The 23,313-nt window shown below is 32.8% G+C and overlaps 3 protein-coding genes across 3 annotated transcripts; 2 read left to right on the forward strand and 1 right to left on the reverse strand.

Moving 5' to 3' along the window:
* The first annotated feature begins 438 nt into the window (after positions 1-438).
* LOC123902420 (40S ribosomal protein S15-4-like) lies at positions 439-1,949 on the forward strand. The gene is made up of 3 exons (XM_045952153.1): positions 439-612; positions 695-907; positions 1,526-1,949. Exons 1-3 carry the CDS (start codon positions 610-612, stop codon positions 1,772-1,774), a joined length of 465 nt encoding a protein of 154 aa, XP_045808109.1. The 5' UTR covers positions 439-609; the 3' UTR covers positions 1,775-1,949.
* A 1,829-nt stretch (positions 1,950-3,778) lies between these two features.
* LOC123889477 lies at positions 3,779-4,311 on the reverse strand. Its single transcript, XM_045938828.1, has 2 exons — positions 4,198-4,311; positions 3,779-4,096 (listed from the first exon to the last, which is right to left on the reverse strand). Exons 1-2 carry the CDS (start codon positions 4,309-4,311, stop codon positions 3,779-3,781), a joined length of 432 nt encoding a protein of 143 aa, XP_045794784.1.
* Positions 4,312-4,884: 573 nt separating this feature from the next.
* Positions 4,885-9,520, forward strand: LOC123902421 (ubiquitin-conjugating enzyme E2 variant 1B-like). Its single transcript, XM_045952154.1, has 6 exons — positions 4,885-5,048; positions 6,226-6,365; positions 7,182-7,307; positions 7,386-7,512; positions 8,556-8,619; positions 9,118-9,520. The coding sequence occupies exons 1-5, from the start codon at positions 5,021-5,023 to the stop codon at positions 8,612-8,614; spliced, it is 480 nt and encodes a 159-aa protein (XP_045808110.1). The 5' UTR covers positions 4,885-5,020; the 3' UTR covers positions 8,615-8,619; positions 9,118-9,520.
* Positions 9,521-23,313: the final 13,793 nt, after the last annotated feature.

A 23,313-nucleotide genomic window follows, 5' to 3' on the forward strand; every position in this document is an offset into this window, starting at 1 on the left:
CCAATTTAATTTGGTTCGAGTATCAGTTCAGGCATCCAACTCTCTCCCGATTTTCCTAGGTTCCAAGCGAATTTAATGGAAAAAAAGTTCAGAAAATACATCCTAAACTATATTTTCAAGAGAAGTTTTCTTTTATGAAACAGAAATTTTTTTGACGAATTTTATGAAAATGTTTTCTCTCTAGCCACATGTATCTTTTATATCCCAAAATATTCCAATTTTGCCGTTGATAAAAATTTCGGTTCGCAGAAATCAAAGTTTTTCCTAGTTCAAATTCAGGGAAAATTCGGTTAACAGAAACCTAATTTTTTGTCAAGGCAAAAAAAAATCGGTTCGTAGCAACCGAAGTTTTTATTAAAGGACAAAAAAGTAAAATCCAGGGAAAAAAAGAACATTGCCCCCCATAGAAAACAACATCTTTTATGAAAAAGACTAGGTAGTTGGGCTTATGCGAAAAGCCCAATGGACGTAACCGAGAGGCCTAGGGTTACACCTTCAGCATCATAAAACCCTCTATATAAATAGATGAAAGGAACTCTGTGACGAGTTTTGTTCTCTTGTTGTAAACCCTAGCGATCAGCGGCAAGCAGCAACTATCAACAACCAACCATGGTGAGTTCATAATCATCATTCTCAAACTCGAATCGAAGATTAACATCGATTTTCCGATTGAATTTTCATTTCAATTTCACAGGCAGACGTTGAAGTCGATACAGCAGCAGCCGCCGCCGGAGTCCCAAAGAAGAGAACGTTTAAGAAGTTCAGTTTCAGAGGAGTTGATTTGGATGCTCTTCTTGACATGTCCACTGATGAGCTCGTTAAGCTCTTCAGTGCTCGTGCTCGTAGAAGGTTCCAGAGAGGTCTCACCAGGAAGCCTATGGCTCTCATCAAAAAGCTTCGCAAAGCGGTACAATACAATTTTTCCTTTTTCGTTTTGTTAATTTCTTTCGTTTTATCTGAAAAATGAACAATGTTCTTGTAAATCACCATTAGGTTAGGTCAATATAGTTCTTTAAATTTTTGAAATTTCAAGTTTATGCATTATTGAATTAGACAGAAGTGTTTGCTAATGATGTAATTTGATTTGCGGACTAAATTCATCGTCGTCTTTTAATTATAGGGACTAGTTTGTTATCAGCTATTTTATAAATGTGAGTGACTAAATTGCTGCATAGTTTACAATTTCAATGACTGAAGTGACTAAATTTGGCCCACCCAAAATGACACCAGAGGGAATCGAACCTAAGATCCTAAGGAGGAGCACACTCTCCGGTCTCCAAGCCAATACCACGGGACCAACCCAAGTGGGTTAATTTCAGTCAATTTATGTTGACTGATGTGTCTAGTAAAGATGTATTTTGATTTATGGATTAAATTGATCAGCCAGTACTTCAATTTTAGGGACTGCTTTGTTATTAGTTATTATTTTATAAAGGATAGTGATTAAATTGCTGCAATGCTTACAATTTCAATGGCCGATGTAATGGTTCATATTGTAATATTTGAATTTGTGAATTGATTGTAGAAAAGGGAGGCACCAGCAGGTGAAAAGCCAGAACCTGTTAGGACTCATCTTCGTAACATGATTATTGTTCCTGAGATGATTGGGAGCATTATTGGAGTGTACAATGGAAAGACATTTAACCAGGTTGAAATCAAGCCTGAGATGATTGGACATTACCTTGCTGAGTTCTCAATTTCATACAAGCCAGTTAAGCACGGTAGACCTGGTATTGGTGCTACTCACTCCTCCAGGTTCATTCCTCTCAAGTGAAGTGCCCTTTTTGGCAGGATGCAGTTGTATTTTTCAGTTTATTTTGAAGGAAAAAACCCAAGATGATTTTGTTTCTTATGTTTAGTGCCTTTTAATTTGATTGCTTGGTAGTATAAACAATGTTTTGCTAATGACTTTTTTATAAAGTTTCAGCAGTATCTTTTCGTTTGTTTTATTAAGTTTTTTCGTTCTCTAAACTTGATTCTGTAAGACTACAATGCCAACATCAACTTGTGCTGTATGTGGTAATAGTTTTCAGTAAACTGAAACAGTTAGATGGTATGCTTACTATAAAGGATTTTTAACAAGTCTCGTCTCTAAATGTTTGATGTTTAGATCTTAGATCGTTTATATTTATGGTAATTCATCTGAAATATTTGTATGTTTTTCCCAACTTATTTCACTTTATTTTAGTGTGTCAATCCGTGTCAGTTATTCCCTTTTAATCTACACTAGTATTTTTTACATATTAAAAGTGTCCATGTTTAGTTATATAAACTGGACAAAAACTCTTTATTTGTTTCTCTAATACACATTCATGTAAGAAATATTATAGGACTAATAAGATGTTGAGATAATGTTTAATTTCACAATAATAATGAAATGAGTCAATTATTTTATCTATTGATTGGAACTTGTGAGATGGCTTGGAGGAAACATTTTTTTCATCTTAGAGTGGAAAATGATTTGAAGATACCAATCAACATGATTTTTAACGAGAGCAGGTTCTCTTATTAACTGGATATGGTAAATTTTACATCCCATCCACATATCCAATGTTTTTTGGTTAGATGAACAGTGCACTGCAAAAAAGAGATGGATGGTACTTGAGATAGGACTGGAGGGAAAATTCAAAATTTACAGGAGAGGTTCTGCTCTCATTTTTTACGATACTAAGTTGAACTAGAATGTCCTTATTTTTGTTAATCATCATTAATTTGCCTAAAATGAATTGAGAGGATCCTCTCTCTTGTTGCGATACTTTTGGAGATCAGTGAGTTAGTGAACAAGAAGATTTTCATGGCATGGTAGTTCTCAGCAAAGTAAAAAATTATTTTTTTAAAACTAAAAGTAATAAGAATGTAACTTGAAAGATGGGATAAGAAATTGAAGGAAAAAAAATGTCCAAGTTGTTGAAGAAAACTTGAGATAACTTTATTACATGAGATGATAACATATCATCGAGCAATTTATATATAATATTTTTAGGGTGTTACTAACAAGTGCTTTTTTTTTTATACAAAAACTAACAAGTGCTTTTAGATACTATTTAAGCACATTAAATTTTTTTGAATAAATAATTTATTTAAATGAAATGCTAGTGTCATGGAAGCACTCATTAGCATTTTTCATATAAAGAATAAAAAGATCTTGTGCCAAGAAAAGAATGTATTCGAGAATTTTATATCTTATTTTCCCTCTTCCATCCTTTTTTCCTTTTTAAAACTTTATCTTATGATAAATTTAATCGGTATATTTCTTACATATTTACGATCCCATTGATTTTTTGAGGCAATTTACCACTGATATATGAATTAAAAGTATATAAACTTGTAATTAAGCAATCCCTTTTAACAAACTTGGCTGTATTTTCTACAAAATTTGTTCCATTCCATGTTATAAGTACTAAATTCCATCATCTTGATTAATTTTCTTCAGACAAAAGATCTAACTCGTGGTTATTTATTTAAGAGATTTTAGTATTTTCTCACTTAAATTAATCTATTATTAGTTCTATTTTGAATCTATTCAATGAATAATCTTTAAATATCTTTGAGCTCGAAACTTAACCTGACTTTGATGAGATCACTTTATCTAGACTTTTTTTTATTTCATTGTAAAAAAAAATCATTTCAAATTTCAATGAAAATTTAAGTGGAAATTAGGTGGTAAACTTGCATATTTTTTTTTTACAATATTTTTAACAGTACCTATATTTTTCTAAAGATCCTACTCTCTTTTTTTGGTAAGGAAGCTAAAAAAAAAGAAAGAAAAGGGGAGGGACTAATCACGAAGAAAAAAAGTTCCCATTGCGTCGTTTCTAAGAAGATCACGAACACCATCTGGGGGAGAAGCATGGATCAAGTAGTCGGCATCTGAGGAGGCTCTAAGTTTAGCGAAGAAATCTGCACATTGATTATCTTCTCTAAGCGTGTGATAGAGAGAAACATTGGGTTGTGAGAGAAGCTCTTTTATATCTTGGATCAATACAGCATGAATATGATACTTGACATGAAGACCTTTGATGAGGTTGACACTGTGTAAAGAGTCAGAGTAGCAGACAAGTTCATCGATATTCATGTCTTTGGCCAGCAAGAGACCCTTGTAGATAACATACAATTCAGCGAGCAAAATGGCATATGACCCTTAAATGAAGCCTGAGAAGCCAGCAAGATAGTGGCCGAAGGTGTTTCTAATAATACCGCCAAATCCAGATCGAACGGGAGAATCGAGACAGCTTTCATCCACATTAAGAATGGTACATGGATAGTTGTTGTGGTTCCACTTGATATAACTATCAATTGACCCTTCGGCATTCTTGCTATTTTTAAATTGTTTTTTACAATATTTTTAACAGTACCTATATTTTTCTAAAGATCCTACTCTCTTATGGCATACTTGCTATTTTTCAAACTTTAATTATTATTTTTTGATAATTTAAACTTTAATTATTAATTATAATAATAATGCATAATTTACCCAAATTTGTACAATTGTGAGTTGTTGAACTAGCTTCTACTCCCTCCGTCCCATTTTATAAGAGCTAATTTGACTAAATGATACTATTCATCTATCTTGCTTTGACCGTATTTTTTTAATAATATATAGATATAAATATTAGTATATGAGATCTTGTTTGATTCGTTTTGATGAGTATTTTCAAAATATCAAGTTTTTATAATTTTTACTAATACGAAATAAAAAATATCAACGATCAAAATTATGCATTGGCATACGTGCATTAGTCAAACTGACTCTTATATTTTGGGACGGAGGGTGTATAAAAAAATTGCTTAATTAGCTTAACGGCTTAACCCATTTGGTAAGCTAAACACTGTGCCCTCTCTCTTTCACTACGAGTATAAAAACACTAAAACAGGAATACTTTAGACTTAAACCACACTCTCTCATTATTACGAATCGCTTTTTCATCTCTATCTCTCTTTCTCTCTCTACCTTTCTCCCTAACACTCATTTTCTCTCTCTACAATTCCAAAACCCTAATCCTTCCGATTCACCATCAAAATGGGCTCCGAAGGATCCAGCGTCGTTGGTAATTCTCCAACACACCTTCACTTCGATTTTCATTTTCAATTGTCTCTTGTTCTTCGTCTTTCTACTGTTTCCATTTTTTTTGTATTTTTTTGTTATCAATTGTTTCCTCTGATTGTTTATATAATAATCTAGAATTTATAGCTTCAGTTTCTTTGTGTTGAAATTGATTAAGGATTTGTTTGAGCTTTGTGGTGACTGTGATTGTATGAAATTCTGGTTATCTTAGCTATTTATTTCTGTAATAAATGCAATAGATAAACTTTTAATTGAAAGATTTTCTGATATGATATGAACTTAATTGTCTCTGATTTTATTTATGCTCACTATACTTAATTTGGTAATAATCTGCTCAGTTAACGTGCTGTATGTATATTTAATTGCATCTTCGTATATTTTTGTTCTGATGGTTCCTTTACATTATATAGAATTCAATTATTTTGTATGCAAAGTTAAGAAACTGTTTACATGATTAAAGATTTAAAGAGTGGGAGGAACCAGTGGAAGGACAACGTTGTAGTGTATTTTAGTGTATTTCTCTCACAATTTATTTTTGCTAAATAAGAAATTGTTACGGGGTTATGAGGATTTTTAGTGGTCAGGAATTGGGAGCTTGAAATTTTAGGTTGTGATGTGTATGATCTGTGGTGGAGAGGTGATTAGGCCAGCTCTGAGAATCTGGTGTCTAAAATTATATTACTTCAGTTGTTAATTATTTGAAGTTGTCCCTTCGCATCCTCATTGGGGCATAAGTAATAATTGTTTATGAGGGCTATCAAATTGACTTTCGAGGAAATGAGTCAATCACAAAGAGTGTGTGATTGTGTTCAAGAGTGAGCGTTACCGTGCACGTGAATATATTACATAATTCTTAGAATGTGGGTTGGGCTTAACTCAACCCTATAAAACCTCCAACTTGTGAACTCATTTTGAGGCCTTGTGTCATCTATTGGGGGACTCAACAATAATCAGTGAACTTAAGACGTGATCAGATATCTATGCAGTTTTTTTTTTTTAATGTAACTTAATATCTGCTATATGATTTTTGTATTCCCTCTTTCCTTAATCTTTTGTGAATGTAGCCTATCATTGACTACATTGATCAGATATTGAAACTGTTTCATTCCACATGTAGATTTGTAATTTATACTTGTTAACTTTTTGGTCTATCAATGCAGTTCCTAGGAATTTCAGATTATTGGAAGAGCTTGAGCGAGGTGAGAAGGGAATTGGAGATGGAACTGTTAGCTATGGAATGGATGATGCTGATGATATATATATGCAGTCATGGACTGGCACTATTATTGGCCCCCCTGGTGTAAGCTGTTCTGTTCTTTGCACTCTGTTGCATCAAATGCACTGAAATGAAAAGCTTTTTGCAATATATTGCATAATTTATCATTATTTTCAAAGATATGTATGTATGGTTCTACATTTCTTGTATTTTGCTTTGTCTATTTTGATCAACTATGCACATCCTTATTGTCAACTTTATGCTGTCAAATTTGGTGTTCGTATGTCTCACTTATCTTGAACAAAGTTTATATTTTGATCATAATAAGGGGTGTGTGACACGTGGGTATTGGAGGTTTGATGTATTGCTTTGGAAATTAATGGTATATTTGAATAGAGGGTTTTAGAGGGGAAGGGTGGGCTTACTTTTCTTTTGAAAGTTAAGGACATTGTAACATGTTTTTATAAATGAGTTAAGTGTCATTGATGTATTATATGATCATTTACCATGCTGCTCGTTCAAAAAATTTAAAATATCAAATATATATCAAAATATAGACTTAGCCCTCCACCCAAAACCCAACTCCCAAACATACCCTAAGTAGTTATGGGACATATTGTGCTTTATTTTGAAGCAAACTTTCATATGACACCTTGTAATTTGGAGATAGCATAGCATGATTGAAAATATATGATGTTTACGTTCCTGAAAACTTAAATCCTATTTACTTTTTCCTACATCCTTATTTTACCGATGTACTTTGATCAATATTGCTAGTTTTTTTTTCCCAAATAATGCCACACAGGTTGCGTGTGCTGCTATCTTAGTTGTGAAGTGAAATAATGCCATGCACATTAAACATCATTTTGCTTTATACTAACCATCTTGTTCTTTTACCAGACTGTTCATGAAGGTCGTATCTACCAGTTGAAATTGTTTTGTGGCAAGGATTATCCAGACAATCCACCAACTGTTAGATTTCAGACAAGGATTAACATGACTTGTATTAACCAAGAATCTGGAGTGGTAGGTAGCATTTTTACTAAGGATTCCTTACACTGTAGTGATTGAATATTATGTACTGATAAATATGTAAATAACCAGGTTGAGCCACATTTGTTTCCAATGCTTGCTAACTGGAAAAGAGAGACTACAATGGAAGACATTTTATTGCAATTGAAGAAAGAAATGACGTCTCCACAAAACCGGAAGCTAGCTCAGCCTCCTGAAGGTTTGTCAATCTTATTTCTGATTGTTACTACATGCCAGTTTTGTTGTTGTTGTTGTTGTTGTTGTTTTTTAATATTTTTTTATATTTTATATTATATAATATATATTTTTCTCCATCATAGCAAGTTTAGTTTTTTTTTTTAGTTAATTCAGTTTTCTTCCTATTGTATGGACTGCATTGTTAATTTGTCAGTTGAATACCACAATAATTGTTTCTTTCCTTGTGTCCAACTCCAAACTTGTGGACACTGATCGTCTAATATGGTGTTTTTTTTTTTGACCAAATCTAATATGGTGTGTTTTTTTTTACCAAATCTAATATGGCGTTCGACAAACTATTTTATGTGAAATTAGTCAAATTACTGCATATGTTAGTCAAGTGATTGAACATTGATTGTCAAATTCGTTGAACTTGTGATGATATAGAAATTAGGTCTCGCTGAAAATGTGATCAATTATTTGCGAGTTATTCAGCTTTAAACTTCTTAGAGTAGTTTGACGGTGAAACTTTCTGATGGATTGTTCAGCAAGCAGTCTTAGTAAGTGCATTTGTGTGGATATTCCCAGGATTTGATGTTTAAAGAATTGACTTTTATGAGGATATCCGGTTTATATTTTGATTATATTTGAGCTAAAATAATTAATTGCACCTTATAACTATTACTGTTCACCAGTCTGTAACTGTAAGTTTAATTAATCTTGTAATTTACCAAAGATTTTTTTTTTTGCACCATCATCAAACTATGTATTGCCATATCATGAAAAGAGTTATTAAAATGTGGCGGTAAGCCAAGTGCACTCCAGACATAGTTCAAAACCTAGATAATTAAACTTAGGTTAAACTTTTTTGTAATATGCCAATGTATCATTGAATGGTAGTGTACTAGAAATTGCATTGACTGGATCAATTTAATCTGTTCTCTTTTAGCCTGTGCTGACTAGGTTTTTAGCTATGGTGACATAACCTTGTTGGAAATAGTATGCTGGTCGTTGTGTTTACATTTTTCTTATGAATCTTAAGAAAAGCTAAATGATCACTTCTAGGTAACGAAGATGGAAGGATTGACCAAAAGGGCTTGGTGCTGAGATGTTGTATTGTGTAATTCAGGTGAGAATCGAAGTAAAATAATGTAAATAATTATATTGAATAGATAATCCGGGATCATTGGTTAATGCATTTATAAATGTAATTATTGACCATTGCGCTTGTAACCTGGATAAATCAAAGAGTGACTGTCCTTGAATTTTTATTGTGAATTGTGTTGAAACTGCTCTTTACTGCGGACTCTAATTTGGCAGTGAACCTTTTATCTTTGCTTTTTTTAATGTATTCAACTGTGTAGCTATGATCCGTATGCATACTTTCATGAAATTATGAATGCATGCATTTGGTTGTTAAATTGTTTGTCCTACTTCATTTCCAAAATTTGCCTTTATGCCATTAAAGCATTATTTGAATTTTTCTTTGTCTTGATCCTCCGGGGTTCTCGGAAAAAGGGAACCTTGGTAATCTGTACTTTGTCCAGAAGGTAAGTAATTATTTTTTTTGAATTTGACTGTTTAATTGGAATTATTTTGGTCAATTTTTTCACTCACCAATTTGCAGAAGGAAAAGAAAAGAGAAAAGTGCTCATGAATAACAAAACCAATGAATTCTTCTTGTAAGGGTGGACCTTGAAGTAGCATGCAAAAAGATATTAAGAGTATAAACTCAATTTATACATCTAATAAAAATAAGTATGCGGTTGTAAAATATTTGCAGTCTAAATTTAATTTCAACCATCAGCTTGTAAAGTACTTTGAAAGAAACAGAGATTAAAGCGAGTTATTTTACACACGTTGATAAAAATTACTGTATTATAGGAGTTGAACAAAAAAGATTAATGGTTTCGAGTCCTTTTATGTGAGTGAGTGATCTTGATTAAAATTGTATACCTTATGACTTTGAATTTATACAATTGGAGTAATATATTCTCTTCATGTTGAATTTATACATGAGATGATTCAAATCCTATAATATTTTTATGAGTGGAAATTGAACTTTACTATGTTCACTTACATTGCATATATCAACCAATCTTTTGGTGTTATTTAAATCCTATTTAGAATGGTCTTTAAAGTGGGGAGAGTAATTTTTGCCTCAGACCAGGTTACCGACATAACTTTCTTTTCATTGAAAAAATAGTACTAATGTTACTACTTAGTAGCATATACTTCTCTCAATTCAAAAAAATATTTTCTAAAACATCGTTCTTAGCCAATCATAGTTGTAACTTTTTAGAGATCAAATGTCTTAAATTAATTGCAGACTTCTCAACTCAAATCCATTCTAATCCTAGTATACTATTACTAGATTGAACACAATCTCTTATCAAATAATTAGCACTAGAGATACAAATGACACTTTCACGTGGATGTGGATACGCTATATCTATCAAACCACAAGTAGTATGGGGGTTTTCAATTATTTGTCCATGTTTTCCTATTTATATAGTTTGTGTGTATAATATATACTCATAATAATAAATAAATAATCTATAACAAATGGGGTTGGCCACCTATATAATCTGGACAGAAATGCAATCAACGCCAAATATGGTAAAGGGTTTGGTCGTATTTTATGTGAAAGGTAAAGCTATGAATCATGAATGGGATGGTATATCTCATGCAAAACCTTATCTAAAGGGGCAAAATGAATTGGCTTTTTGGTCGGAAGTTGAGGCAGAAAACTTAATGTAGTGTTGTAGTAACATGTTTTTGTGGTGGCACATCAAAAGGCAAAGACAAAAATCCTCATAACTCCCCTATATAAATGGTAGTAATATATACAAAAATTATATAAGAGAGAATGAAACAATTCCTTAATTATTGAATGTGAAGTGACATTCCTACTCTCTTTGTAATGCTATTTCATTTTTCTTTTTCTTTGATGGAACACTCACTTCTTACTACTACAACCCAACATGGTATTACACACACCAACCAATGGCATGTGTTTGTGATAGAGAAAGGTACTTAATAATGTATTGAAGAGTGAAATTAATAGGCAATCATAGAAACACGAATATTTGACATTAGATGTATTTAATGTGTCATTTTTCATCAAACAAACAACTATCCCATGTATAAAGATTTTGTTTAGACGGGTTTGAAGGAATCATGTTCTCCTTATACTCAATTATTAGAGTTTTGTTTGATACCATCATACATTCATACGAAGACATCAATCAACACTTCATCTCATTCGACCACTAAGTTCTTTTGTATCGATTAAATATGAAACAATTTTCTTTCTTTCTTTTTTATTGGGATGTATATTTAATTTAGAAACATAGTCCTTATCTCCAATCTTGTTTATGAGTTCTGTGTAAACACTAAAGTCTAAACCATATAGATCTAATATAACTAACAAGTGAGTTTGCACTTGTGTTTCTCTCCCGTCTATATAGCGGATTGAGCCGGGTTCTACCCGTAAATGAGCGGATTTGGGTAAATTATGAGTTGAGTTGGCGGGTTTGTGGATTGATCCGCACCCATGAACACCCTTAACGAATTAATATGTCAATTTAAAGCTAAACTATTTTGAATGCGCCTCACCAAATTAGACACTTTTTTGCTAAAGTTGCAATTATCCAACATGATATCAAACAAATTTATTGAATAACTCTCGATAGTATAATCTAGTTAAAAGAAGCCAAATAATCAATTAATCTCCTTTTTCTTTTTTGGTACACCAATTAATTGCCTTTTATTTGTTCTTATGTGGGAATAATAAATAATCTAGTTAAAAGAAGCCAAATAATTGAAGTTGTTTGGATGGTTCCGGTGGCGGATCCAAGACCCTGGCTCAGTGGGTGCAAAATATTAAACTTTAATAAATAAGTATAATCATATATATATAAAAGTTGTATACTCAAAAAATTACATTGTACTCAATTTATAATGTATCAAAAAGCTGTTAAAAAAATAATAATAATGTATCAAAAACAACTACATACATTCTTTATAATTATCCTTTACGCAAATCCATGCTCTGAAATCGTTGAATAATCGGCTCATCATCAATTTGCTCCAACACATTGCTTTCAATATAAGTCACCAGACAATCATTCATCCATTTGTCCCCCATTCGATTACGTAATCTAGTTTTTACAATCTTCATGGCAGAAAAGGAACGTTCGACGGTTGTTGTGGCGACAGGTAAAATCATCGCTAACTTCAATAGTTGATAAACTAATGGATAAACAACATGTCTTCTAGTTTCAACCAACTTTTGTGAAAGATCACCAATTCCTTCCAAAGATGCAAATACAATCCTATGTGGTAGTTCAGCTATATTAAGAGCATACCAGGGTGCTTCTTCCACACCCTTCAGCTTCTGCACAAAGTATAGCTAAAACTTAGGGTGTGAGAATCCTCCCCCATTAAAAATCCTACCAAGAAAAATTCAATGGAAAAATAGTACATAAATAGGTCATGGATTCAAACATAAACAATCAAATCAACAAAATCTATAGAAAGATAAACATAAACAAAACAAACTATAACAATGAGAACCAATGAATTTGGCCGGTGGTTGTTTGAGTTGCGGATCTCATTAATGATTGTACTAATCTATCTCTGACCCACAACCTTCATTGTTGTTTCTCCTATTGCATCCTCAGGTTCTTAACACTGTGCTTCCAATTAGGTACATTGAATTGGCTAGTCTGAATTAAAGTAAAAATGAAAAGGACAGGTATACAAACTAGAGAGGATTCTACATTTTCCGGGGTTATCCATTGCAAAGAAAGCATATATGACATGAAAAACAAAGCTATTAACCAGAACACCAGCCTGCTTACCATCCCATTCCCACTTGAGATCAGAATACATATTGCTTAAATTGATAGAACAAAGGAAAGCGTATTCAAAACTTTTCATCTCTCAACATCATCTTCCCACCACTAATCCTGTTTCTCATCTGCAAAAATTCAAGTTGCTACTTTTCACTCAAATTAAATAGAATGTAAATGGGAAATTGATGGAGTTGTTGCTTTTCTTCTTCCGCACCTTCAACATGGTCAGGACAAATCATTTTGGCTAAAATTACAAAGTCATATAAGAAAGAAAGAAAAATTTAAAATCTGAACAATACAGAAAAGGGGATTAAACAACACAAAATAAAATCCCAAAATTGAAACTTGGGTCGATGATGATCCGCTTCAATATACCCAGATTAAAAACTTCAGTGAAAAAATAGGATCCAACTCAAAACCAATTTAAAAGATGATCCTGAAAACTTTCAACACAGAATAGAACCAAACTCTAAAATTTAAAAAATGGAATTCATATCTCAAAAACGGTTGGCCACAGGAGCTTTGCTAACAATAGACACAAAATGGTACCTAATCTTGTGACAGATCTATGCAGTGATGACCAACAAAGATAGAGATGGGGAAGAACAAATCTCTCAGACAAGAATAAACCAACACAAACACAATCACTATATTGAGAATGTGATACATGTAGTTGAGAAAACTAAACCAACACAAACACAATAAGCTGCAAAATTTTAGCAGAGAAACACATCACCCACACAGCCACACCCACCTAACTAGTAGAATCCCAAAAATTACAAAGGTAACAAACTAATAAACTGATTTCATAAATGAACAAAATTTCAATCACAATAAAAATTATAGATAAGAATAAATCACAAACTTCCAACAAAAATTTCATAAAACCCTAAAATACTAAAATCTCAATTCATTCATAATTTTCAAAAAACCCTAAATTAAAAAAATTAACAAAACCCTAAAATCAAGATCAATTACCTTGCTAATGTTGTCTGAATTTTCGTGAGGAAGGGTTGTGGTGATGAATAGGGAGAGAAATCGCACAGAAATCTGAGAAATTCGCACAACAAAATCGTAGAGAAAAATGGAGAAATCGCACTGAAAAATCGCAGAGATAGGAGACTGAGAGGAGATCTCGCGCGGTCATGGACAGTGGTGGTGGCTGGAGTGGTCGCCGCCGCCGGTTCAGAATCTTCAGATCAGATTTTCGGTGGTTTGTGTGAATAGTTTTGACATGATATCAGAGAATATTAGTTTAGAGAGAAGTGTAGAGAGAAGTGTGAAATTGTATTGTGAGAGTGGAGTTTCAGACTTTGGGTGTCAAGGGGTCAAGGTGCAAAATAAAATATTCAGGGTGGTCAAAATTAGAAAAAAAAGAGGGGTACCGGTGAAAATTTTCAAATTTCAGGGTGTGCAGGTGCACACCCTCACCATGCACTGGATCTGCCCCTGGATGGTTCGATCGCTTCACTTCTTTTTATGCTGTTTATATGCGGAAGAAATTTCTTCCTTTTTGTTTTGGGACAACCAAGTTAGAGATCTCTATGAATTTTTATTTTTACATTAACCTTTGGTTCTTAAGAAAAAAGATACTATCGGTAGTCAGAGTTTGATTGCAGGTTAGACAGCTCTATGAAATATTCAGAACATATTAAAATCCAATAAAATCTATACTTAATATAATTATCATTATGTAACTTAATTTATTAGATGGTATCTTTCATGAAATAATTCCACGCTCCATTGTGTCTTCAATCTTGTAAATTTTTATGGTCTCCAATTTTAATTCCAAGTTCTGCTATTTTTTATTGTAAAGCACATAAATTAAGATGAATTCCGGGATGTTAATTAGTACGTTGTCTATTGAAGATGACATATTGTTCTGTCTATTTTACTGTTTCTTTTTCTTCCTTTCCCTTTGATGGTAGGACAAACATCATTTTTATGTCTTTTTGTCATTCTAAGTTGTGGTACTAAATGCAGGGAAAACGATATTTTTGAGTTAAATATTCAATTATTTTTTTCGAGTACAAATATTCAGGAAAATGGTGGCAACTTTTTATTAAATGCAGGGAAAACTTGAATTTTTACTACATAATTGATAATTCGGGTACAAATTTGTGAGATCGAACATATTAACCGAGAATTAATCGATGTGTAGATCATCTTGCAAATCTTAATCATGGTGGCAAGTTTGATTTGATAAAGTTTTGATCTTTCCATCATTCTTTTTGAAATTTTAATTTGATTTCGAAAAGAGAAATGTTGTGTTCGAAAAATTAATATTTAAACATTTTAATTAGAAGATAAATGCACAATGGTTCTCTCCTCTCAATCAAATTTTCTCGGTATGCATGAGCTAGAAATCGAACTCTTGACCACATTCTTAAGGGGACCAAGACCATTACCAATTAGATCAATTCATTGTTGGAGTAAGCATTTTCTATTTTCTAATAATTATAGAAGGAACTCCTCTCCTTGTCTAGTTATTTAGTTTTTGTTGAAATTTCCTTTCTTTTGAAAAAAGTGTTTGACATATCCCATTCATTATTATAACCCGTGGTCAATTTTTTGTGGGAGTTTATGCTAGTTTAATACTAGTACTTCCTTATCAATCAACTTCATTTACTATGATTACAAAATTTGGCTTGAATTGACTACTATAGCTAGTAATTAAATCAACTCATTGTTGCTAGTAGTTAAGATTAGAGCTACGAAGCTTCTCATTCTAGTTTGTAGTGAGATAATATTACTTTCCTGAATTTCAAGTGGTATACATTAATGTAGTTTGTAATCTATCTAAAAATGTAAAAGTTACAAAATTTTATTCAATTGTCTAAAAAATCAGTTATATAACTGAATAGAAATATTATAAATTTAGCTGTTTATATAGAATTTTTAAATATTTAATAAATCACTTTTACTGGACGGCTCAGCCGCTCTGCGTAAGCAAATAGTGTTTCAATATAAATTAATATTTTTTGCAGGATTATAGTTGGATTAAAAATGAGTGATTTTCCCAGCTCATTCTAAACTTAAAAAAAATACATATTGAACCCAATATTCATTGTAGTAGAAGAGAGAGGGAGAGAGGCAGAGAGCAATTATTTATTTATCTATGAAAGTAGAGAGAGCTACGTCACAAGAAAATCTTATGAATCATTAAGATCATTATACTACCTCCGTCCCTAATTATAAGATTTTATTCGACAAAAATGTACTATTGATTTACCTTGTTTTGACCGTATTTTTTTAATAATATATAAATGTAAATATTAGCATATAAGATCTTATTCAATTTGTTTTGATGAGTATTTTTAAAATATTAAATTTTTATAATTTTTACTAATAGACAATTAAAGATATTAGTGATCAAAATTGTGCATTGGCGTACGTGCATTGGTCAAACAAAGTCTTATAATTAGCGACGAAGGTAGTATGTATTATAAGTGTCCAATGTAAAATTAATGGACAAGATCGATTAATGCGTGTCACTACATTATTTATAAAATACTGAATTCAAATGATTAATAAGTTTTAATGTCACTTTTTTTTGTGTGATCAACCTAAACAAAATTTTACTGATCTTATGGATGTTAGGAAGATAAATTTGGTGAAATGAGTTAAAGTTTTTCTCGATAGGACGTTGGAGGGTTGGGGTAGGGTTAGAGAATTTAATTTACCGCTTTTAGGAAAGTGTAGTTGGATTGGAGGTTGTTGATTTTGATCAAGAAGGGTTGTATGGGCGCGTGAAGTAGGGTGGAGGAAGACGTCTAATTGGTGGAAGGATGTGTTTGATGTTAGAGAATAAGATAGATTGAGTGTTGGCGGCCCACAGTTTGAAAATAACATTATGTAGCATAACTATTCTTAAAATGGTGAAGTACTCGTATCGGGTACGTACCAGTACCAGATACTCCATGGTACTCGTATGGTATGCACCGATTCTGTACCCATTTTTATTTGGTTGATTTATGATGATGAATACGGAAAAAATATATTGGTTGTTAAAAAATCTCTTAAAATATTATAATTTTTTATTATATTTAAATTATCTCTTATTTTTTATGAAAATAGTTGAGACGGTGGAACAAAAAAATTAAATCTTCAAAGCATGATAATAATAATTCACTTAAAAATATTTTTTCTAATATTTTATATTAACGTACCCGTACCTTAAATTTTCTAAAAATGTCGTACCGCACCGGTACAAGTACCGGATACCGGTACCGTACCCGTACCTAGGCAACATAAGTAGGATGATGGGTATTGGTGAACAAATGTCTTTTTGGAAAGATAAGTGATTAGGTGAGGAACTTCTTCTTAATGTCAAATTTAGTAAGAATTGATTTAGTTTTCGTCAAAAAATTATAGTGGCGGAATTGTACATGAGGGGTAGGGCACGGGTGGAGATGGCGTCGGTGTTTTTTTTTTTTTTGTGGGAGGAGGAGTTGTATTTAGAGTGTTGTGTTACGTTGGAGAAAATTTTCCTGCAGATGCTCAAGATCGTTGGAAGTTCCGATACAAGGCATTCATTTAGCGTAGTTTATCATTTGCTAACTCACCTTGTTTGTTGGCGGTTGCTATTTAAAAGTTTTATTTTTTATTTGAATATGTGGTTGCCTAATGTACCGGGCCATGGACCAGGGAGTGATTTATTAAGGCCCAATACGAAAAAAGCCCAATGGGAGCATCTAAAAGAGAAGCGTGAAAACAACCATGAAAAACACATGATAAGCATGATCCAACATGACTTGGAGAAGAAGGAAGAAACTTGAAGAAGAAGGAAGAAGCTTGGAGAAGAAGGAAAAGAAACCGCCCACTACCCATGAATTCCTCTCCAAGCAAGGCGGTTATCAAGCAACAAGAGGAGATTTTTTGCCTATAAATAGGGTCTGTTTCAAGAGAAGAAGAGAGAAGTTTTTTCACTGATTCTACATAGACAGTTGATTCATTCTAAACAATCTTTTCATTCTTGTAAAGAGAATCAATTTTTTCTCTGATCATATTTATATCGGTTATCAATCTTGAGTAATACAAATCCCCTATGGATCATCTTCATCTGACTTATAGAACTCCTAGGGTTGTTGGGATTGAACCAAGTGTAATCACACCATTTAATCAATAATACAACCCCCTTTGAGTTTTTACCAGAACATTTTGGCGCCCACCGTGGGGCTGCGGTAAAAACATTTGTCCCAGCCTACCACATCAAACTAGACAAAAATTAAACATCTCCACATCGTATATCGCAAAGAAAGAAGGCCAATCTGAGAAATCAATCACGTTGACAAACACTTCCAGTTAAGAGTTGTCTGATTCGCTCTTCGATTTACCAAAAGGTTTATCCATCTGCGTTTGGTATGGTCGCCGCTAGCCAAGCTTCAGGCGACAACAATGAAGTCGCCGTCGCCGCCGTCATATTCGTGAAGAACCGCCGTGTCGGCATCATGATTATGTGGGAACTGGTCTAGTGACTGGGTTCAGAAAATATATGACGATCGAAGCAAATCAGCAGGGAAGAGTCACCATATTCGGTAGCATAACCCAGGTGATATCATTCTAAATCTCTTTGATGAAATTTATAATTTTATTTGGTTTTCTCAATAAAAGCTACCATGAATGAATCTATATTATTGCATGTGAATCAGACCTCTCTTCTCCTGTCTATGTTTTACTCTGATTCGTACTACCATATATACTGGATAGTTTTTCAAGATATTAATTTATAATTTTTTATCATTGTGTTTCAAAACAAAAATGAAGAAATCTATATACTTATTAATCCCCTGAATTGCTCTGTTTTGATAATTAAGTTGTCAATTGACTGTTTTCGTTTGTTTTGAAGAAGATTAAGTGTCCCAGGTTTTAACTTTCAAAATTGGTATACTTTTTGCATTTGGATTTTGCTCCAAAAAGGAACATATACATATACTCTATTGGAATTACTTTAAAAGAAAATTCATATCATAATTTCTTAAAAGAAAATTAGGATATAAAGGTTTCGCTCTTACAGCAAAGGTAAGAAATAACTTGAACAAATTTGTCGGGCCTATTTTGTATATATAGAACTTTCCAGTATCAGCCTAGCACATGAATTTAGCAATTGTCAAGCTCCCAGGTGACTATACTATCAATACCTTCCATTATAACATATCTGCTGTGATGGAATTTGTCTTAATTACCAAACTTATCTTGTGCATATACATATGTTGGTTTTAACATGAGAAATTATAGTTGATGAATCATGTTTTATATTCATCGAGTAAAAGAGAAGAGAATCAGTACTTATATCTTTCAAGTTTGAATACTAAGAGCATCGCCCTTGTTTGTTATCACTGTCAAAATCATTTTTGAGTCATTCAGATATAATTTGATAAACACACACAAGAACACCTTTATTTGCTTTCATTAATTTGAAAATGAGATTTATACTACAAACATATGATTAACAATTAATAAAATCGATGATAAGTTGATAATGAATTAGATAACAAGTTAAACTACTTGCAAATAATGTTCTCATCATGATAAATAGTATTAGTGGCAGTCCTAATCTAGGCGTTTGCTGGATCTTGTTATTTATGCATCTATCTAATTTGTAATATTGCTCCGCAAGTAACATCCTTATTACATATTATTTTGGAGATCCCTGTTGCTTGCTTCATGCACATGTTTATGTTTAATCTATCGTTTCCTTTATGCACAAGATGTCCTTGTTACTAAAGAGCTGCTGTAGATGAGAAGATCAATGCATAAGTGTAACGACATGGCTTTCATTAAGTCCCTGACACACACAATCAGGAAGGACACCTACATAGGAGATCATAAAACACAAGCAACTGATCATGGATATCATTCGGCGAGATAGAAGTCGCCAACTAATATTTCAGGTTGAAGCATATTCCGCAATGACTACCGCAAAGGAACTCAGTCTCGCCACGCCAAAACATAATTCTTTTCCTAGGCGAGGAGCGCCGCAACAAAACACCCATGGCGGTATCATCTTTTGTTTGTTTTATTTTTCATATATTATTATTGTTGAACCTTTAATATATCAAAGCTTATTTGCAGCAATCATGATTAAGTTACGGGCTCTGAAGAAACAGAAAATAAAACAAGGTTGAAAGGCCCTGGCGTTACCTGTAAACCTTACGAGTAGGGTACGTCAAAAACAGAAAATAAACCAAGGTTGAAAGGCCCTGGCGTTACCTGTAAACCTTACGAGTAGGGTACGTCAAAAACAGAAAATAAACCAAGGTTGAAAGGCCCTGGCGTTACCTGTAAACCTTACGAGTAGGGTACGTCAAAAACAGAAAATAAAACAAGGTTGAAAGGCCCTGGCGTTACCTGTAAACCTTACGAGTAGGGTACGTCAAAAACAGAAAATAAAACAAGGTTGAAAGGCCTTGGCGTCACCCGTAGGGGGCGTCAAAAACAGAAAATAAACCAAAGTTGAAAGGTCCTGGCGCTACCTGTAAACCTTACGAGTAGGGGGAGCCAAAAAAAGAAAATATACAGCGAAGAAAGGCAGGATTATCAACACCACCAAAGCTTACACACAGTCAAAACAAGGCGATTCACCATAACGTCAAGTCATAAGATTCTAAAAGCAAGAAGGACACAACCAAATCGCTCGTCATGCAGCGAAACAAGGCGACATATCGCCATACCAGTTACAACCGCCAAAAGGCAACAGGTATAAAGTTATTCATAAAGGATATATAATTATATTTAAAGAGCTAAAGACATTGCAGGTGCAAAGTTAAAAATTTTCAAAGGCGAGATTATTTTCAACACCAGACACAAAGTATAGTGGAAGGGCGACTCCGAGCAGCGCCAATTCTTTTTAAATCGCCAAGAAGTTACAAAATAAGGCGTGCGAGCCTGGCAGTACGAAAATCAACTACAACAAAGAAGTGGCGAAACAGATTACGCCAGAATACTTACAATCCTCAAATATAGAGTGTCAAAGAAAATAAGAAACTCATGTTGAGTAGAAGAAGCAGAAGTATAGACTAACAAAGTTACTAGCCACAAAGTTTCAATTCGTTTCCAAGAAGGAAAGGCGATCCGCGAAAGACGAAGAGGCGAGATTGGTGACAACGCTGGCTCAAAAATGCAAATACGATGGAAAAGAAGGAAGGGCGACTTGCCAACTTGCTCAAAGTCGCCAAGAAACAATGACAACAATATTCAAAGCCACAAATGGCGTACATCAAGATATTCAAAGGTCATAGAAGGGCGAACAAATTATCTAAGAAATATCAACAACAAAAGGAAGGACAAGGCGGCAAACAAACAAATAGTATGAGTCAGCAACAAATAGGCGACATAGAACCACGCCGAGACATAATGATCGTCAAGTTACTTCATTCAAAAGCACTTCGCCTTCTTGAAGCCTCGTGCTTGGGGGGCTGTGTACCGGGCCATGGACCAGGGAGTGATTTATTAAGGCCCAATACGAAAAAAGCCCAATGGGAGCATCTAAAGGAGAAACGTGAAAACAACCATGAAAAACACATGATAAGCATGATCCAACATGACTTGGAGAAGAAGGAAGAAACTTGAAGAAGAAGGAAGAAGCTTGGAGAAGAAGGAAAAGAAACCGCCCACTACCCATGAATTCCTCTCCAAGCAAGGCGGTTATCAAGCAACAAGAGGAGATTTTTTGCCTATAAATAGGGTCTGTTTCAAGAGAAGAAGAGAGAAGTTTTTTCACTGATTCTACATAGACAGTTGATTCATTCTAAACAATCTTTTCATTCTTGTAAAGAGAATCAATTTTTTCTCTGATCATATTTATATCGGTTATCAATCTTGAGTAATACAAATCCCCTATGGATCATCTTCATCTGACTTATAGAACTCCTAGGGTTGTTGGGATTGAACCATGTGTAATCACACCATTTAATCAATAATACAACCCCCTTTGAGTTTTTACCAGAACACCTAACATCGGGTGTAGAATTGAATAATAGAGAGGAGGTAATTTTGTGTTGTTCTTTTTAAACTCTTTTATCTTTGCTTTTGTTAGGCATACTTTTTGCTTGACTTTGTGTTAATATATCTATATCTTTTATTTGGTTTCTTCAACAAAAATAAATGAAGACTAAATTCTCTAGTTAATCATGTATATTTGTCAACAAAAAAAACTTGTATAAATAAATAATTTTATTTCTATAAAAATATAATTACATCGCAAAGAAAATTATGTTTTAAATTTTACAACACCCATTATTTTGAAACAAAATCAAAAATTTAAAAAATCAAGTTTTGAAATGGAGAGAATAGCTATATTATTAAAAATATTAGTTAATTATGTTTAAATTTTTTTAAGTAATAAAAAATATAATTTTATTTTTCAACATATCTTTTCTCATAGAGATGCTCTTAAGAAATATTGATGAACAACGAAAAATAAATGAAAAATAATATTGATAAACAACGACCAGTCTAATATTGATAAACAACGAAAAAGCGAGAGAGAAGAATGAAGATTATTTTTTTTTTCTTTCTGGGTATTAAAAAATAATATATCACCAAGCCCAAGCCCGGCCCGATCCGAGCCGGCGGCGCGCATGTGCATGTGTGATATTTAGCATGGCGTGCCCCGTTTACAAAACTGGGTACCCCTTGGGGCGTACTCCAAGTAGTGACCTTCTAGTATATAAACACTACTAAAGTGTGTGTCCTAACCAATGTGGGACTCAATGTGAACTTTTTCAAATTCACACACTCTAGCTCTTTCACTTGTATTTATTTCAATACCAAGTTCATCATACAAGTTGTTAACTTGTTTCAACATACCTTGTTTTTAATAATAGTAGCTATATTTTACAAACAGAATGCTGACGTGGCAATTGCGAATCCAATATTTTAATGAGATGTCGAATAACATGGTGACACATGTCAGCATAGTGTCATTTTTATTTTTAATAATTATTAAAAATGCAAGGAAGAAGAGAACGGAATTCAAGGAAGAAGAGTGTGGGTTCTGCGTTTCAAAGAAGACGAAAATGGAATGGCTTTGCGTCCCAGAGTATTTATCTGAATTTAGGGGTTTTTTACACCATTTTAAAAATGTAAGGACTATTTGTAAATATAGAGAAAAATATAGGGACTAATAATCTATTTAGAACATGTTTGTTTCAAAACATTTTTCAAAAAAATCAATTTTTTTTTATTTAAAGAATTCACTTTTTTTTATTTCATTTGTGTTTGTTTCAGATTTTTTCCAAAAATCATTTTTGTAAAAAAATTATTTTTTCTTCCAAATGAAATTCAAAATCTATTTTTTTAAAAATTATTTTCTAAAAAAATAGATTTTTGTGATTGTAATCAAACATAAAATAGCTTTAGATTTTTTTCAAAATCTCTACAAAAAAATATCTAGATTTTTTTTTAAGATTAAACAAACAGACTCTTAATCATAAATGACAAAAAAGTAATACTCCCTCTAGCCCTTAATTTAGGAAAAATTTTACTTTTTATATACATTGAAAGATTAATGTATCTAGCCCATAATATAATATAAATCATCAATATTCCAATGCATCTAAAAAATGAACTTATTCTTATATTAAAGATCGGAGGGAGTAGTTTTTTTGGGTCAAGGAAAGTAATAGTTTTTTTTTGTTTTTTGTTTTATTTGAAATGATTTTGATGTAAAAAGATTGCTACACTAAAACAAAGCATTTAAAGCAAACCAACACAGCTTAATGTCTAGCTCAGAAAAATACTTATTAAGAGAGACGTCAACCATCTCAACATCTCAGTCAATATAAGATACTATTACTGTTATTAGTCTGAGCACACTTGGTAAATAACATGCCAATAATAATAACTCTACATCATGTTCACATGAGCTTATCCTAAAAGAAAAAAAATTTAAAAATGAAAACCAATTACTAATTGCTTGGAAAATTCTAGCTCTCAAGGCTATAAATAGGGCAATGAAACTA

This window comes from Trifolium pratense, linkage group LG1 (assembly GCF_020283565.1).
Source record: "Trifolium pratense cultivar HEN17-A07 linkage group LG1, ARS_RC_1.1, whole genome shotgun sequence".
NCBI classification, from domain to species: domain Eukaryota; kingdom Viridiplantae; phylum Streptophyta; class Magnoliopsida; order Fabales; family Fabaceae; genus Trifolium; species Trifolium pratense.